Raw genomic sequence first — 17,594 nt, 5'->3', positions numbered from 1 at the left:
CCCCTTTGTGCACTGTCTGCTCTCTCAGCCACTGTGAAGTGTGCATGGCTCCCCAGCCAATTAGCCCAATGAGACAGTGAGTTAACAAACGGAGATGAGTGAAGAGCAAGTATCATTTGCCACAGCAGCATCTCAGGCCACCACAGTCCTTTTCACAGAACAGGCTTCTTTTAAGGATGCGGTAACATTAGCCCTCCTCACATTTCAGTTGTGTCCTTTATCATCCCAGGGCATATTTTCAGGGCCCACACATTCTTATCGCCTTAGACAAGATGCAGGGTTTCCCCTTCTTTAAGTTAAGTGCTGAAATTGCCCAGCTGCACCTACAGCAGCTAGCCCACTCATCCATGTTTAGTGATAAAGGGGCATAGGTAGAACCGTGAGACATTTTACCGTATTTAATTAACAAGGAGTCTTAAGTGTTTAAAAAAAGGATGTACAGGTACATTGCTGCAAATTGACTGCTAAAAATATCAGACAGACAGAAAGGCAACACAAGGCTTCGGTCTGGGCTAGACATGGGAAACTTTGAAATTTTGATTGTTTTGAATAGACAGGAAAGGGGGGATGCAGAAAAGGGGGCACAGATCCCAGGATGTGGGGTGGCCAAGCTTCATGCATTATTTTCTGCATATCTGCTGCTAAAAAAGCCGGTGGGTATATCTTAAGAATCTTCAGTATGTGATCTTCATATAACAATGAATGCACACCTTGATGAAAAGAAAGGGTGGTATTGTTAAAGAGGGAGAGAGTGGGACAGAGAGATTCCTTTTACTTTAAAAGGGAGAAATACTCATAGAGCCAAGTCATAGGGATCTGCTCTTTACTCCCCCACTCCACTCCCACCTGGAAAGGCTAGGATGCTCTGCCAGTCCATACAGGACACCAGAATAGCACCAGAAAATGAAGAGATGGAAACCTGGTCTCCAACCAATCTCTTGAACACAACAGAGAGAATGACTGCCATTGCTAGTCCAATTAAAATATTACCATCCTTCATTCGCCTTCCGTACACAAGAAGTGCAGGCAATGGAGCTGCCTCCTGTGAAGGGTGATTTCCTGAACAAACCAGTCAGCTTCCGCTTGCCGCCAGAGCTGCATGACGGAGGAGCACGTTCTCATCATACAAGGCACTCCATCATTTGAAACAGAAGTACAAGAATGAAGATGGTGGTTTGAGGGCACATGCGAAGACATGGTTTGCTTTTTCCCTGCCCCACCCTTAGTAAAAATATTAAAATTCTCAGAAGGTACAAATCCAAAAATTCTTCCACAGGATCAGCTTTTTGTTTCCAGTCCCTCCTTCTCCTTCCAGAGGCCGCATGCTAGCTTGATTCCTTCAAGAGAGAAAGACAGCAAGATTCCCACTAAAGGGCTATAAACAAAGTCAAAGGAATTCCAGGACTTCGTGGGCTGGTGGGCAGCAGCCTCCCGTCACTCAGCAAAAGATTATTTTCCTTACCAATACTGTACAACAGTGCAACACGGACTGGCAGAGTCTGCTACTTTAAGAGTTTGTTTAGTTGATGGATTTTAAAAAAAATGTCATCTCATACAAGTCAGAGAAGCAAATACCTTGAAATCCACAGAATAGGGCTCTGAGGCCACCATTGCAGGAAATAGCTTGGGTCGGGGGACAGCAATTCATGCCCACTGTGCCCCCCAGAAGCAGACTTGGTTCAAACAAGTGTCCAGCAAGCAATCCTTGAATGACGAGACTCTTTTACACTCTGATTTGGTAACCATTCAGATCTGGCATGGCTTTGGGCTCTGTAGGTTTCTTTTCTCCAGATGGCCTATGGGGAGGGGGGAGAAAGGTGAAAAAGGGGAACGTAAGTGAAATGGAAAATCATTATTCAGAACCTTTTTCCTTAGAGAAAGTCTCAACTGTTGAAAAGAGAGGTGAAGAGGCACCTCTTAAAGTCCCACCCAGCAGCAGTGAGGGTGGGGATTTTTAACCAGCTGGCCATTCCAAATGTTCAAAGAATAGGTTCTGGGCAGAATCCAGATGGAGGTCCAAGTCTGAACCTGGTTCAATAGCCAGTCATGATTTTCAGTTCCCATCTATCCTGCTCCTGAATCCTCAGGGGAATTTAGGAGGCAGGGTGGTAGCTTTGGGGAAGGCCAGTTCCAGTTTCTTGCTGAGCTTCCTCACAGCCCAACATGAAGATGACCCTGCCCATAGCAGAGGGAAGGGGGTGAGGTGGACCTGGCATGCATTATAATTTTTTTGCTATTCATCAAGAACTCAGAAAAAGGAGGTCTTTGTGGTCCCCTCTTCAGAGCCCTCCATGACTAAGGGATAGGTGCAAATGTCTGTCCCAACCCACGGGGAACATTAAAGCTGCAATCCTAATACACATTTGCTAGGGAATAAGGCACACTGAATGCAGCGAGGCTTACTCCTGAGTAAGCACACACAGAAACTCTGTAAGACAGGGCTCCATTCAGGAGCTGTATTTTAAAGTTTGAAGACAGCAAAAAAATAAATATAACACAACCACTTTCAAAGTTTTTGGTGGGTGCAATGATCAACTTCACATCATCCAGGCAGAGGGAAAGGGAGGTGTTGCTCAAGCAGCAATCGGGGGCTGTCTGTACCGAAAAGATGCAACAGCAGTTGTGTAAAATATGCCTCAACTCACATCCAGCCACAAAGGTTCAAAAAGTGCTTCTTGCATGTGCGTTTGTATGCTTAAATCACAGTATCTCAATTGGCATCTCAATTGGCATCTCAATTGCATAGCAAGCTGTTTTTATAACTGTTTTATATACATAATTGTGCTTTTTAATTATTTTTATATATGCAATTGTTTTATATATGTTTTTATTATGCAAATTGCTTCAGGATGCCTCATGGGAAGTGAATCATAAGTGAAATAAATAATAAAAGCAAGATGGGGACAAAAATTCCTATGTCAGAACTGGCCATCCACACAGAACAAACAGCCTTGTGCTCACCGCCGCTCTGTCCGGCTGTTGCGACGATGGGGACTAGATTGGCTTCGCTGTGGGGATGATACATCCTTCTTCCTGTCCTTCGTGGGTGACGGTGGACCTGTTCCTTTGCTGATCTATGAGGAGGAAAATGACAGTGAGGAGGATAAGCCATTAGCTTCTTCCCACAGTGGCCATGGCACTCCACATGCTAGAGGTGTTAGAGGTGGGGAAGAGCAAGGAGAAGGAGGTTAAGACAATGGGCACTAATGCTTAGCATTTGTGTATTGCTCTTTCTGAAATTCAAAGCGCTTCACCAATACATTATATAAATCAGCCTTCCCCAACCTGGACCCCTCCACATGTTTTGGACTACAACTCCCATCATCCCTGATTATTGGCCATGCTGGCTAGGGCTCATGGGAGCTGGAGTCCAATAAATGCCTGAAGAACACCAGGATGGGGAATGTTTTCAGCAAACCTCTAAACAACACCATTTTCTTTGTTACAGGTGAGCACATAGTGGCTTGCCTAAGGCCACTTTGTGAGCATGGCAGAGTGAGATTTGAACCAGGGGTGTCCCAGATCAAATGCTCAGCCATTTTGGTGCACCATCTCTTAGGGATCCTACACATCTTTTACTACAGTGTGAGGTGTGTTAAGGTCTTCCACCATTTCACATTGACACCTTATTGACTGAAAGCATTTTGTCTGAAAGGGTTTTTACTCTGGGAAAGGCTCCCAGAGTGGCTTACATAAGATCAGTAAAAATAGTCCCTGTCCACAGGCTTACAATTTAAAATGACATGACGCAAAAGGAAAAAGGATTAAGGAAGGAAGAGGAAAGAAATCAAACACACACACCAATTCTTAAAGAAACATAGTAGTTCTCATATAATGACCACCTGGAATGGAAACAGTCCAGGGAAAGAGGAACTAAATTGAGCTGCTCTCTCAGTAGAGCTGATGGAGTTACCCTGGTTCCCTCTTTCTGTCTGCTGTAGCCTGATAGAATCCTAGACAGATATATCTACTGAATAAAGGAAGATGCTGCAATCACTGTGTCGACAGAAAGGCAATATCAAAATGTGGAAAAACAGACAGATCTGAGACCTGGACCAACGGAGGAGCAAACATTTCTCCTTTCCATTCCGCCCCCCCCCCGCCCGCGTACTGCTTCTACCTGGCACTCGACTCAAGACCCTCTTCAAGACATTGCCCTAAAACGTGGCATATAAAATTCAGTATTAGGCATGCAAGTAAGAGGATTCAACTAGACAAAGTCAACTGACAGCATTTGGCTTTAAGGCTTGGCACAGCAGATAGAACTAAGCATCAATAAAGTGCTCACAAGGCAACAGATTCTCCCACTATCTCACCTTAAGCCTCATGTCACGCGAATGCCTCTCGAGCTCCTTGCGCGAGTCCTCACGGCCCAGCTTCTCCACATCCAAGATGGAGTGCTTCCACTCAATCTGCTCCACGCTGTGTGGATCATGGGACACACACTGGCCAAGCTTCACTTTTTTTAGGGTGTGCCAGCAGCGCCGGTATGCCTCCTCATAGTCAAATATCAGTTCGCTCAGTGTGCGGAAGGTGGGTGCCTTGTACATGAGATCCTCACGCCGACTAATGCCCAGTGCACCATAGCGGCCCCCAAAGTTCACTCCCAGCACAATATGGCGGAAGTAATTCCCTGAGAAGTAGGTTTTGAAGCTGATGGGGAAACGCTCCAGTGTTGGCATGTTGTTGGTGAGGTAACTGTTAATGGGAAGCATTCAGGAAACAGGTGGTACGACAAAACAGAGGGAAAAATAAATAACAGCTCTTCTCCTCATCTCCCTCACAATTCTAGCCACCTCGATTGGTTGCATTCAACTCTGAGGACTAGGTAGATCTAGATACTAAACTCCAGTAACCTCATCTGAAGATAAAAGCCAACAACAGTCTGCTCTGGACCTTCTTTTCCACATACAATCATATACTTGGGCATGGTCTTGGGGCATCAGCAACATGCAAAAGATTCATTTGGTACAAGGTTCAACTTGGTTCCCAGTTTCAGAGGTGTGATTGGTTGGGACACAAGAGAGGGCCTTCTCTGTGGCTGTGCCTAAGCAGGGGAACTCCCTGCCTGAGGAAACTCACTTTGCCCTTCCTTGATGGTCTTTTGCCACCCAGTGAAGACCTTTTTATTATGGCACGCTGCTGACCAGTTCTGCTCCTTGGGATTCTTTAAAATGAATTTTTGTCTGCTGTCCCTGTCTCCTTTTAAGCCACTTAGCTTTTAATATAGTTTATACTGACTGTTTAAATTTGATACTATGAATCACCTTGAGTGTCTTATAACAGAAAGGTGGGATAAAATGTTCTTTAGAAATAAAAAGGTGTCTTTAGTCATTTTTACATTAACCTTTACTTTCAGCTGAACACTAGGCTTAACTGCAGCACTGCTGGAACACAACAAATCCATCTCCTCCTTCCCAGAGTGCTTTTTCTGGCACACAGAGCATCGCAGGAGAAAGCGGCACCACAGAGAACTGCTGTGGAGTCATGTGGGAACATCCCAATTACAGACTTTCAGGCACTCACACATGAATATATACTCTTGTGCTTAAAATATGACATGCCCTCCTGAATAGGTCCCAAATGCTGTTTGCCTGTGTTTGAGTCAATGCATCTTGAAGGGACCTTTAATCCCACTCAAGTTCCAATTAAGCACATTGGGGAAATGTAAATGCAAAAGAGAAACAGGTTGAGTCACTGGTATCTTTTACTGCACCAATTGCAAGATGGCATATGTAGTCAAAAGTGTTGCAGTCTGCATGTAAAGTTCTCACAACAAAAATAAAATGCCTTCTTTCAGATAGAGGGTGCTCTTAAAACGGACAGGGAACCTTTTAAAGCCTGAGAATCACATGCCCTCGTGAGCAACCTTGATGGGGGGGGGCATGACAATGGTGGGTGGGGCCAGAGACAAGTGGTGGGCAGAGCAATAGACGCAACACCTTTGTACAGTAGGCTACATTCCAGTGTGCAAAGATCAGAGGATTGCACATAAAACACACATTCTATCTGCCACTATCCAGATAAGAACTGTCACAGTTCACATTCCAACGAGGCAAAACCACTTTTGTGTGGACTGGGAATGCCCTAACAGAGTCCTGAAAGCCAGACAGAGGGACCTGGAGAGCCACATTCAGCTCCAAGGCCTGAAGTTTCCCACCTGTCTTAAGACATGCAGTGGTAGCCCTTTTGTCCTTCACTGACCAGCCCTGTACTTTGCGCATTTCACACACATATAAATTTCGTCTTCCCAGAATGTAGGCATGATAGGCGACCTTTAGTAATGAAGGAGGGGCAAGTCAATGGCCAGAAAAGCAGAACAATGTACAACTTCTTTCCAGCAAAACTGAACAGAAGCTCTCTCTCTCCCCCACCCCAGAGATAGACACACACACACACACACACACACAGTGGAGTGCAAGTAGTGACAAATCACAAAGAACAGTGCAGCACCTTCTTGCATGATTTTCTGAAGCAGCTTACATAAAAGACTGGTGGTCCAGGCACACCATGAATGGACCAATCTAGCTACAAATCATAAAGATTTATAGCTCTAGAATGCAGCCCGTTTTCCATAGGCTCTAAAGTTAGTTCATGAGGCAAGCATGCAGTGTAACAAAAGCCTCATTCCAATCACCCTCACAGTCAAACCATTGGAATTTTCAAATATTTTTCAACTGAAGGAGAAGCTAATTATTACAAGAGATATTGGGGGGGGGTTGTTAAAGAAGCAGCTCTGTGTCTGGCTCCCCCAACTACATCTAGTACAACTTGCCTCAAGCCCTGTTTATTATGCCGTACAGTTCCCCATCTGTAATGCATGTCATTGGCAACAGCTGGCTGAGGGGGTGGGGCAGGGAAACACACAATACAATGATGTCAGGACAGAAGGTAAACAGCACTAGATGTTATGGAAGGAGAGGACTAGATGCGGGACTGTCATTTTTGGCATTAACTCCACATCTTTTGGAACAGTTTGCTCTGCCCTGACAGAAGCTTGCTTTATACTGTCCCAGGTGTAAGTCCTCCTACACAAGAGGCGTTTCTCAAAACATTAGGTCAGAGCTAAGCAAAATATTATGCATAAAATGAGGCCACCACCCTTTTCTTAAGTTTGTTTCTAATGCAAAAAGAAAGTAGGCTTCTCCATGTACTCTTCCTGTCCCAGAAGAAAGGAAAACCAGATAATACCAAATGCAATTCGCTAACTGGTTTAACAGTACATGATATAGTGGGCTTGAAATGCCACAGAGCAGTGATGTTGAAACATCTGTGCTTAAACAGATATGCACACATTCTCCTCAGGGAAAAAAAGGATACATTCCTAGGATCACAGCTTCCAGACACTTGATTGGCAGAGCCTCTTTTGTCATTTCTTTGGCCAGATCCATCAGCCTATTGGGCAAGACGATGGGAGGAGCAAGAGAATTAAGAAAAAAAGCTAGTGTCAAGCAGAACATAGGAAGAGAATGGTCTGGTCATACAAAGACAGAGGGGAAGCCACTTGTTAGATTCAGACTCAGTTCCTCATCACATCCTGTCTCACTTTCCTCCCTGATGACAAACAGTTTCCCTTCAGTGATTCAGTAACAATACATCTTCTTACCCAGACTTCATCCTGTGTACATAATTGGAATAATTTCTATTATAGTCAAACCAATGGTGTTCCTCCAGTTTGCTCAAGGTAGGTGAACAAGTGCAAGGTGGAATGGAGGCCTGCAAAAAGCCCACTGTACAGGTACCATCTGGAATCAGGAACACACACTTTCCATCTGCATTTAATGTTTTTAATGTCTTTGGATCAGCAAATCAGTAATGATCAAGGTTCAGGGATACTATGCGGACTAGAATTTAGGAATACTAAAGCACCAGAGGCTATTAAGAGGAAGGATAAGAACTATCTATGTGAGGCTTTTAAACACAGAAATAATTACAGAACCCTAATTCTTTTTTAAAAGCTAATATGCATACTTTTGCCAATGCTGATAGATGGCTCCTTAGCAGCTGGAAGAAAACTGAGTTCTTATACTGTAATCAGGGCAAGAAGTCACAACTCAGCAGCTGCATCCGAGTGAGAGTTCATCTCTTGTGCTGTGCCTCCTCTGGGAGGCAAGTCACTGAGGCAGTGGCCAATTAAGAGCTCAGCCTGGGCCTTTTTGCCAAACTCTGAAGGAAACAATCTTCAGAGTAGCTAAGATCTGGGAGGGAGGAATCTGGAGTGAAAGTACTTACCCAGTCAATGGCCTGCTTTTCTTGATTTCAAAAAACTGTGTCCCAGTGTGATTGTACCTGGGAACAAGAAGTTAAGGGCCAAACAGCATGGAAAAGCTAGCAGAAGGAAAAAGTCAGATGAAGCCATATTTCTGCCTTAGGCAACCTCTGTCACATCAAAGAAACCAATCACTACACTCAGGACACTCATAGCTAGCAAAGTATCAGCAGAAAGAAATCATTCTGGAAATTGGGTGCTCTGGGCCAAACCAGATGTGACGCTAAATGCACCATTAGAAACCAAGCCAGGTTTGTTACTCTCATTATTTAACAGCAGGTGCATAGGACCCAATTATCATCATGACTGTAGCATGCAGGGAGGGTGACGATTAATCCTTCCCTCCTTGGCCATGCAACTATTAGCCTTAGAAAAAAAGCTCCAGTTGCAATTATGGGCACCTATACAGTTGGCTTTCAGCAGAGCCAAGAGCCTTCAGCAGTGTTAGGCCCCTCTTTCTTACCAATGCTAGGCAGAGAAGATGAGAGCATTATCTACTGTCCATGAGCTTTCTTGAAGAATTCAATGCAGAGAGGTTCTTCCCTTGGATTGCAAGAAGGGCATCAAGTAAAGCTTGCAACAGATTAACGTCATGTTGCTTACACAGATAATGCTGGGATGCCAAGGGAACAAACAAAAGGAAACTAGGTTTAGACAGCAAAACCACAGGCTGTAACAAACAGCAGCTTCCTTTGGGAGGGGAGTGAGCTGTCATTTCCCAGCTGGGCAAAAGTGCCAAGCAGTCAGAAATTCTCTCTTGTGGTCAGGCTAGAGAACTTGCCTTGCTTCCCTTTTCAATCCTTGGCCATTTGGCAGACATTAAAAGGATACTGAAGCTCCCTGATGTAGCGCTGTATAGCTTCCAGGCGCTCAGGGATAAGAGTGGATGGCTGGAGCGTAGGCACACTTGGTATGGGAATCTGCACAGAAGAGGGGGAGGCAAGAGGCAAGAGATGAGCTCACCAAACAGGCATCAACTTACAGACACAGCCCACATCCAGACACAGCACTGAAGGCACATTAAATCATCACTCCACATAACCACATGAAATAGCCTGTTTCTATGGCTGGTCACCTGAGGTTAGTCATTCGGGGGGGGGATGAATTCTTCTGTTTTCAGACAGCTAAGAGGGAAGTCTGATGCTTTCAAAAAAAATTTAGAAGGAACATAAGAAGCTGCCTTATACTGAGTCAGATTATTGTTCCATCTAGCTCAGTATGGCCTCTATTACTGTTCTTCAACCTTGGATCTCCAGATATTGTTGGACTGCAACTCCCATCATCCTTGACCACTGGCTAAGCTGGCTGGGGTTGATGGGAGTTGTAGTCCAACAACATCTGGGGATCCAAGGTTGAAGAACAGTGATCTACACTGACTTGCAGAGGCTCTACAAGGTTTCAGGCAGGAAATCTTTCCTGGCATTACCTGGAGAAGCTAGGGATTGGACCTTCTGCATGCAAAGCAGATGCACTACCACTGAGCTACGGCCCTTCATACACAGGACAAGTTAGGGGAACACTACAAAGTTACTGGGAAAGTAATCACAGCAGAAATAAAAATGCACCATGCGGATTTAAGAAGGGTTATAGCAGGATTAGTAGTAACAAGTAGATGTATATAAAATGGATACTCTGTGAATAAAGCTCCCTGTGAATGAAGAACACATTTCACTTCTCATAGAGAACAGCACAAACTCTCAGCTAGTAGTGTCACACAGCCATTCTCATCAGAAGGCATTTAACAAGAGGGGTAGGGCTGAGAGCACCTACATCCACACCTAGTGCTGTAGAGCTGGCAGCTATTCAAGAACATGACTTGTGGTCTAAATCTAAGCATGCCAAACAGGCATTATGTGCTATTATCCGGAATCATAAAGACTAACCCTTAGGCAGAGCCACTAAAGTATTATGACATCAGGTGGGTGCAAGATTTAGACCGATATAGTTTCTCCAATAAGAGTGTGCACAAGAAAAAGAAAGAGCTGAAATATACCTGCCAAGCAAAGCCACAGAGCTTGATGGGCTCCTTGAAATGCTATGCAGGTGTTTTTTAAGGCACAAGAGCCCCACAGGCAATAACTTCCTGGGAGATTCCAGATAACTTTTTAATCAATACCAGATTGCTCAAGCCAATGAGCCAAACTAGAGATCACAACTAAAGGACAGAGAAATAAAAAACCCTTAAAAACCCACACACAACCTTTCAAATGCTAGAAGAGTTGCTAGTCAACCTAACCTGTATGGGGTGTGTGTGTGTGCAAGTGGAATTGTAGCCTTATCTAAACTGCAGTTAAGATTAAAAACAGTTCTCTTAATTGCTTCTTTCTCTGCTGGAAAATGCAGAAGTGGCTGCTCCTGCTCCTCTTTCCCATCTGCTTTACCTCTAGGGTATACGAAATGCTCCCAGACAATGTAATGGAAACCACTTACAGGACAGAGGAGTCTCCTAATATCTGTAACTAGTCCCTCACTTAAGCAATTAGACTGATAAAGGATTCAGTATACACAGACCTGGGCCTAAAGCCCAGACTGGGCTAAAGTTTCCTCTATATCCAGGATTCCAGCCTTTTCCCTTAGAGTGGGGTGGGGACAGATTGAGAGGCAGTAATCTGTCCATTTGTGCTTGGTTGGGATACTGCCCTGCTGCCTTCCACTCAAATATGTCAAAGCACAAGCTTTAACTGATCTCAGCAACTGCTAAAAGGAAACATAAATCTGTGGCTGTTATTCCTTTCTAAAGTGCTTTGAAAAGTAGAGTATCATGCTTATGCCTATACAGTAAAGTGAGCAACACAGTCAAGAAGAGACCAAGAATACTGCACTCCACCAGCTGCTGTAGTCACTCCCCAAAGCAGCTAGTCTCAAATTATGAGCCATTATAGGTGGATTTATTCTACCATGTTTTCCCATGTAATGGTCACAGCTATCACGAGATAGCCTGTTCTTCTGAAGTGTCATTCATGGACCAGTTATTGTGAAAAGGGCTTGTTTCTTCACATTCAGGGTAATATCTGAACTGAAAGCTTGCATGTAATAAGATGGTCACCATGTGAACCAGCAATGTGCATTCACTGTAGGATGCCAAAAGATATAACTATTTATTTATTTGTTTGTTTTTATTACATTTATACCCCGCCTTTCTTTTCCATGATAGAAACCCAAGGCGGCTTACATATGGTTCCCAGGTGGTCTCCCATCCAGGCACTGACCAGACCTTACAGGGAGCTGGCCTCATGTGCCTTCAGACCATAGCCTGTGACAAAAAATTAGTCAAGGTTGGTGATCTTCAGAGGGGCCCCAAGACAATGCTTCACTGGAGAGGCCACATTGTAAAGATTTGCAAACCATTGTTCTAGTGTATACATTTCCTCAGAGACAGGACAGTGAACACCATTGTTAGTTTGCAACTACTCCCACACAGCTCATGCAATACAGACACCACCACAACCATAAATCTATATGTGAATTCCTAGTATTGGACTGAGAGACTTGCCAGACACCCATGCTTGACTCAGAAAGTGGGACTGGATCTCATCCAGATATGCAGTCTACAGTCAAGATTACAGCTAGGCTTTGGAACTGTGGAGATTTGGCAGATCTAATGTGTTTTGGTCACTCAAACTGAGCACTAAATCTCAAAGCATCTAGAGAAAACAAAGTCATATTAATGCACAAGAATAAAACAAACAGGAGGTATCTAAGGTATCTCTAATGTGGCCTTAGGTGGTACAGAATATAATCTAGTACTAGCTCTGAAGTGTAGTTTTGTTCACTTCTTTCAGAACAAACAAGTCCTTCTGGATCCTCTACAACCATTCTTCCTAATTTCCCCTTATGTACTTATCTGTACCTTAAGATCATTAACAGAGGCCTTTCTCCAAGGGCTCCCTCAATCTCAAACGCGGAGGGTTGCTCCATGGGAGCAGTAGTGACCTAATGGTGGAACACTCTCCTGGCACACATTACTGCTTTTTCTGCACCACACAAATTATTTTCTGTCCTCCCACATCTTTTTAACATCCTCCCATTTTAAGTTAACATCATGTAAGACTTCTTTTGCTTCTTCTTATAGCTGGGCTGTTTTTTAGCTTTTTGAGATGCTTTTAGCTGTGGCTGCAATTGGATTTCATTCTCTATGTTCATTATGGATTATATGGCGGTATTTTATTTTTTTATCTTTAAAAATTTGTTTAAGAAGTTCTGCACAGCACCCAGAGAACTGTGTTATGGGATGGTGAAGAAATAAATTCTGGAAAGCAATCCATACTAACCAAAGAACATGGGGAAGTAAAGGACAGTGCAATGCCAGCTAGCTGAGTTAAGTGGGCAAAGGCAAAAAGGACTCTGGGGAGAGGAAGGACAGATGGAATAGCAGTATGGCTAAACTGGGGGACTGCACAATACTGGCTGATCCAGCTATTAACAGCTGTTTTGTTCAAAGCAAAAATGCTAACCACGTGCCATGGGTGGTAATAGCCAAGGCCCCACTCATACGTGTAGTCTTCAGCATGGAAGATGGTTGGAAATCAGGTCATGTGGCAACCCATCTGGTTTTGGCATTTTTAACTGCTGCCATTGCAACCCCCTGGATGTTTTCCAATTAGGGGTGCACAACAGGAATCCTTTCATGTGCTACTAAGGAATCTCCCTAGACCAGGGGTAGAAAAAAGGTAGATTAAAATTTACTGATAGATCTCCAAGTGATTTGTAGTAGATCAGCAAGGTCTTTTCATTCCCAATTCTCTAATAGTAGCAATAACTTAAAAACTCCCCCACCCTCAGTTAGCTTGCTGAAAATACATGCTTGGGGTGGGGTGAGAAACCTGGAGTGTTTTGTTATTGTTGTTTTGTTTTGGTGAATGGACTTGTGAACCAGGTTGTGGTACCGACCACAAATTCCTGGGCTCAGCATGTGCTCCAAGGCATCCTGCCCACTTTGCTGAGCCTCTGTTTTGAACCTGGATCCGACTGGTGGACCTCAGAATTCTAAGGTCGAATTAAACCCTACAAACCTGAGGCCTGCCCACATCTGCTCTACAGTAACGGCCAACATAATTGTGGGAGAAATGACAATCAAGTTTGTAGCATTCAAGTTTTGTCTCGATCCAGTAAAGGTTTAAATGTTACCCTGCTTGATTTGATACAAGTTGGCAGCCACAAGTCTTCTGCATCTCTGTTTCCCTGAGTCTTCCGGCCCACACCATACATTTAAAGGACATCTAGCACACAATTAAAGGCCATAACTTCCCCCAAAGAATCATGGGATCTGTAGTTTGTTAAGAGTATTGGGGATTTGTAGCTCTATGATGAAAAAAACAGAGTTCCCAGAATTCTTTGGAAGAAGTAATGTTCTTTAAATGTGCATTGGATATGCTTCAAGTATGTGGTGTGGTTCTACTTATTCTTCAGGTTGCTTCATGCATGCTGACCAAACTCATACCACAATAAATGTGTTAGCCTTGGAGGTTGCTATGCTCATTTTTGCCACAGCATACTAAGATGGCTGCTCTTCTTATCTGGAATTCAGTTTCCTAAGATAGTTCATTTTAGAGGCACCTTACCACACAGCAAGTAAAAGCAATCCTCTGTCTGTATTGATATGTGGTGATGGGGCTAGAGCCTATCCTTCTCTTCCATATCCTAGAACAGGGGTGGGGAACCTTTTTTCCCTGATGGGTCAAATCTTTATCTGCCCTACCCCTTGTGGGCCAAATCTGACAGATGGGCAGATTTGCTCACTTCTAAGAGGCTAGCACCAGGATTATGAAAGGGTTTGCATTGAAACCCCTGCTAAAACAGAATCCCACCCATTTTAGCAAGGGGTTCATTGCAAACCCCTTCTAGATTCTGGAGCAAGATAAGGTCCCATCATCCATCAGCTGATGGGCAGTGGAAGCATGCCTTGCTCCAGCAAAGGAACAATCAGGAGCACCTTTTAAGCTCTCAGAAGTCACATTGGTACGTGCCCCACATCTGATATCACATATGATGTCAAGTATGGAGCAGGTAGGCGTAGTTTGACAGGAATGGCTTGCCAGGCCAAATTAGAATCCCTGGCAGGCCAAAGTTGGCCTGGGGGCTGGAGGTTCCTCACCCCTGTCCTAGAAAGACCAAACCTGCTTTTGGACATCTGTAGGCATCCAGAATATCATACTAGCTTATTTGGTCCATTGTCAAATTATTGAGAAACTTATTTATTATTTATTTATTTAATTTGTATCCCGTCCTTCCTCCCAGCAGCAGCCCAGGGTGGCAAACAAAGCACTAAAACACTTTAAAACATCATAAAAACAGATCTTTAAAACAAAATAGCATTAAAAATTTTTTTAGAAAAAATGTTGTCCCTTTCTCAAAAACCATTCCTACTCTAGCCAGAAACTCTTGCAGTTGGTTTTGCCCACTAACTAGCCCTTCTGGAAATCACTCTCAATACACATTTTGAATAGCTATGAAAGACGATGCATACATAATTCAGTTATTTTCCCGGCATAGGTCCCAACATAAGACGCTTTCAGCATTAGAATGGGTTATTTCAGTTGTCCAAAAACAGGATAGTGCTCTTGGGGAAAAACTTGAGTCACCTCAATCTCTCATGCACACAAGGCAGGATACTTCTTGAGCCAATCTGAGTACACTCCTCATCAAAATAGACAGCAATCCCAAACATGGTCCAAGTATCCTACATGCGATATAAGATCCCAATCAACCCCATTAACTAATAGAAGTAATTAATAGACATGAAACCCGCAGAAAAACAACAACCACCTGTTGATACCATTATATATAGGCAGAGTCGCAGCACTTTGCACGCTCAGTCTGCAGTTCACATCCATTCATCCTTATGAATTATGAGTCTTGGCACTGCATGATTTCAATCCCAGATTCCCCCCCTTCATTAATACACTGGTGATTTGGCCAGTAACTCCAACATTCCGTTTACTCACACGTTCTTCTTCCACAAAAGCTCTCTCACCTTGGGTAAGTCAGTGGCTCCCCGGATCCTGAGGGCTACCCTTTCTTCCTCAGGGTGGATCCTGGCCACATGTTTCCACATCCTCTCCCAGGTGGCCTCATTGATGGGAAGCCCTCCTCGGTTCACAAAGAAAGGGACTCCCCCATCTCGAAGATCTTCATCACCATCTTCTTCTTGCTCTTCCTCTCTTTGTGCTACCCCTTCGGTGGCCTCGGACCTCTGCTGCACAGCAGCACTGCCTCCTCCACCAACATCCACTTTGCCACCTGACATCCCAGCATCCATCGTGTGACCTTCCCTTGCTTAGAGTGCAGCACTTCCAGGCCTCTTCGGGTTGCTGGAGACAGAGCCGGCTGTTGCTGAAGACATGGCAGTTAGCAAGCAGAGGCCCCTTTAAGAGAGAGAAGACAAAAAAGGGTGTGGCTCATTCACACAAGGATCCTGCAACATCCAGGTTGACTGAGACATTTAACTCTCCAGCCTCCAACCAGAGGCTGATGATCCTGGCACTTAAAAGAGTAAGTCAGAAAGACTCAAGAGAAAAGGTTTCTTGTTAGTGTAAAGAAAACAAGATCTGGTGGCTCTCCATCAGGGATACAGGGACAGAACAATGATGCGGTTTCAGTTATTAAAGCCAAGTATACGCCTTGCATTTAGGGAACTGTAGTTTGTTAGGGATGTTGGGAATTGTAGCTCTGTGAGGGGTAAACTACAGTTCCCAGGATTCTTGGGGAAGGTAATGCGCTTTAAATGTATGGTGTGTACACAGGCTAAAGGGGGGGATGCACGAATATATATATATATATATATTTGTAATTGACTGAGCATAAGATCCTACTCACCTAGCAGGACATCGTCAGCTGTTGGAGCAGCAGGTCCAAAAAAACATCCCCAGGGAGCAGGAGAAGAGCCAGCGAGCGAAGCTTGGGAGACTTGCGGTCCCCTTTGGCCAGAAGGAGCAGGCGAGGGAGCCAAACAAAAGAAGGTGACGGGAACAAGACGCAGGCAAGGCGAGGAGACGCTCTGCAGGGTGCAAAAGGGGGAGGGGGTAAGGGAAAGAGAGAGAGGCGAGGGTGTCGGCTTCCTGGGGCCGCTCGAGGGTGTCTTTTCTGAGGGGCATCCGAAACCCCGCCGGCTGCAAGGCAGGTGAGCTCAGCGCGGGTCACAATGGCACGAGCGCGGCTGCTGGGAAAGAGGCAGGCAGGCAGACGCCAGAGAGAAGAAGGGGGTGCTTGCGCCTGCCCGCTTGCTTCCTTCCTTTCTGCCAGACCCGTTAGCTGTGCAGGCGTGCCGAAGGGACCAAGGCCCGCCCGCCGGCTCGCCTTGCCGCTGGACAAGGACGAGGACGCGGCTGGGCAGATGCTGTGTCTGCTGATACTGGAGCAGCAGGCGAGGAACAAAGAGGGCGGGCTGGCTGGCAGCCGCGCGAGGACCGCGTTCTACAAACCCTCCAGGCGGCGCTTCAGGCCCAAGCGCAGAAAACAGCCGGCTGGGCGCGCTGGGGCTTAGCCGCCCGGGGGCTACACTGGGGGCGGCCTCCGCTGGGTCACCCCCGCACCGAAGCCGCGTCCTGCGCATGCGTTCCTTCCCGGCGACTGTGGTTAGTTAAAGGGACACTGACACCCCCGCTAGAAACTGGGCTGCTGCTGCAAGTTTGGCTGGAGTCAGGGAGGAGACAGACCACCGGAAAGGATCGGGAGGGTCTCTCGGTCCAGTTCTTCCTCTTTGCCTAAACGCGCATGCGAGCTACACGCTCTCCTCTGCAATCTTAGCCCCAGATGTTTGGAACGGATTGTTATAGCTTAGCGTCACTCTGTACATGCTCATAGGCAGCCGTGCCTTCACGTTTTGCTTCACGTCTTGAAATTAACTGGCAGCACCAGGATCGGCCCTGAACCCAAAGGCATTCAGCAATGTTCCCAGAGCTAAGCAGATTTGTCCCTGGTCAGTGCCCGCGCGGGAGACACCTCCGCTGGTGTTTAACATGACAGTGGCTGCAGGAGCATCGGGCAATAATGTTGCAGATATAAAGACAGACAACCACACATTTCACAATGGATGAAGAATATCCCATCATCTGATATCTCCAGACTACCTTATGGGTGGCGTTCACCTATTGTTTCTTCATTATCCTGTGGTAATAGAGCTGAAGGTGAAAACAAGAACAACATAGGGGGTCCTAAATGTTGTGACCGCAGGTGTTTTCCCCAAGCATTTGATTTACTGGAGATGGGATTTTTAGGAGAAGTTAGGGGGGTTAGCTCTTGGATCTGGGTAAATGTGGACTCGGGATGTATGCATAAATGAAGAATGATTCACAACCTATAGGTTAATTATGCATATTAAAGTTAG

General features: G+C 45.2%; 1 protein-coding gene across 2 annotated transcripts; it reads right to left on the bottom strand.

Moving 5' to 3' along the window:
- Positions 1-382: 382 nt before the first annotated feature.
- On the bottom strand, positions 383-16,957 carry VASH1 (vasohibin 1). Of its 2 annotated transcripts, XM_061611818.1 has the most exons (9): positions 16,690-16,957; positions 16,085-16,265; positions 15,243-15,633; positions 9,101-9,189; positions 8,233-8,289; positions 7,321-7,395; positions 4,317-4,698; positions 2,962-3,074; positions 383-1,796 (listed from the first exon to the last, which is right to left on the bottom strand). In XM_061611818.1, exons 3-9 carry the CDS (start codon positions 15,525-15,527, stop codon positions 1,724-1,726), a joined length of 1,074 nt encoding a protein of 357 aa, XP_061467802.1. In that variant the 5' UTR covers positions 15,528-15,633; positions 16,085-16,265; positions 16,690-16,957; the 3' UTR covers positions 383-1,723. The 2 variants fall into 2 exon arrangements, with proteins under 2 accessions (XP_061467802.1, XP_061467801.1); XM_061611817.1 differs by having other exon boundaries at positions 16,085-16,957.
- Positions 16,958-17,594: the final 637 nt, after the last annotated feature.

The sequence above is a fragment of the Rhineura floridana genome, chromosome 2, assembly GCF_030035675.1.
Source record: "Rhineura floridana isolate rRhiFlo1 chromosome 2, rRhiFlo1.hap2, whole genome shotgun sequence".
NCBI classification, from domain to species: domain Eukaryota; kingdom Metazoa; phylum Chordata; class Lepidosauria; order Squamata; family Rhineuridae; genus Rhineura; species Rhineura floridana.
This window is presented reverse-complemented; position numbering and strand designations above follow the sequence as displayed.

Bases quoted from the DNA above. Each gene is read 5' to 3' on its own strand.
- VASH1 (XM_061611817.1), bottom strand. From the start codon at position 15,527: ATGGATGCTGGGATGTCAGGTGGCAAAGTGGATGTTGGTGGAGGAGGC. The intron at 8,290-9,100 runs GTATCCTTTTAA...TCTTGTTCCCAG, and splicing joins CGCTACATCAGGGAGCTTCA to GTACAATCACACTGGGACAC. The intron at 1,797-2,961 runs GTGAGCACAAGG...CCCTCCCCATAG, and splicing joins AACAGCCGGACAGAGCGGCG to GCCATCTGGAGAAAAGAAAC.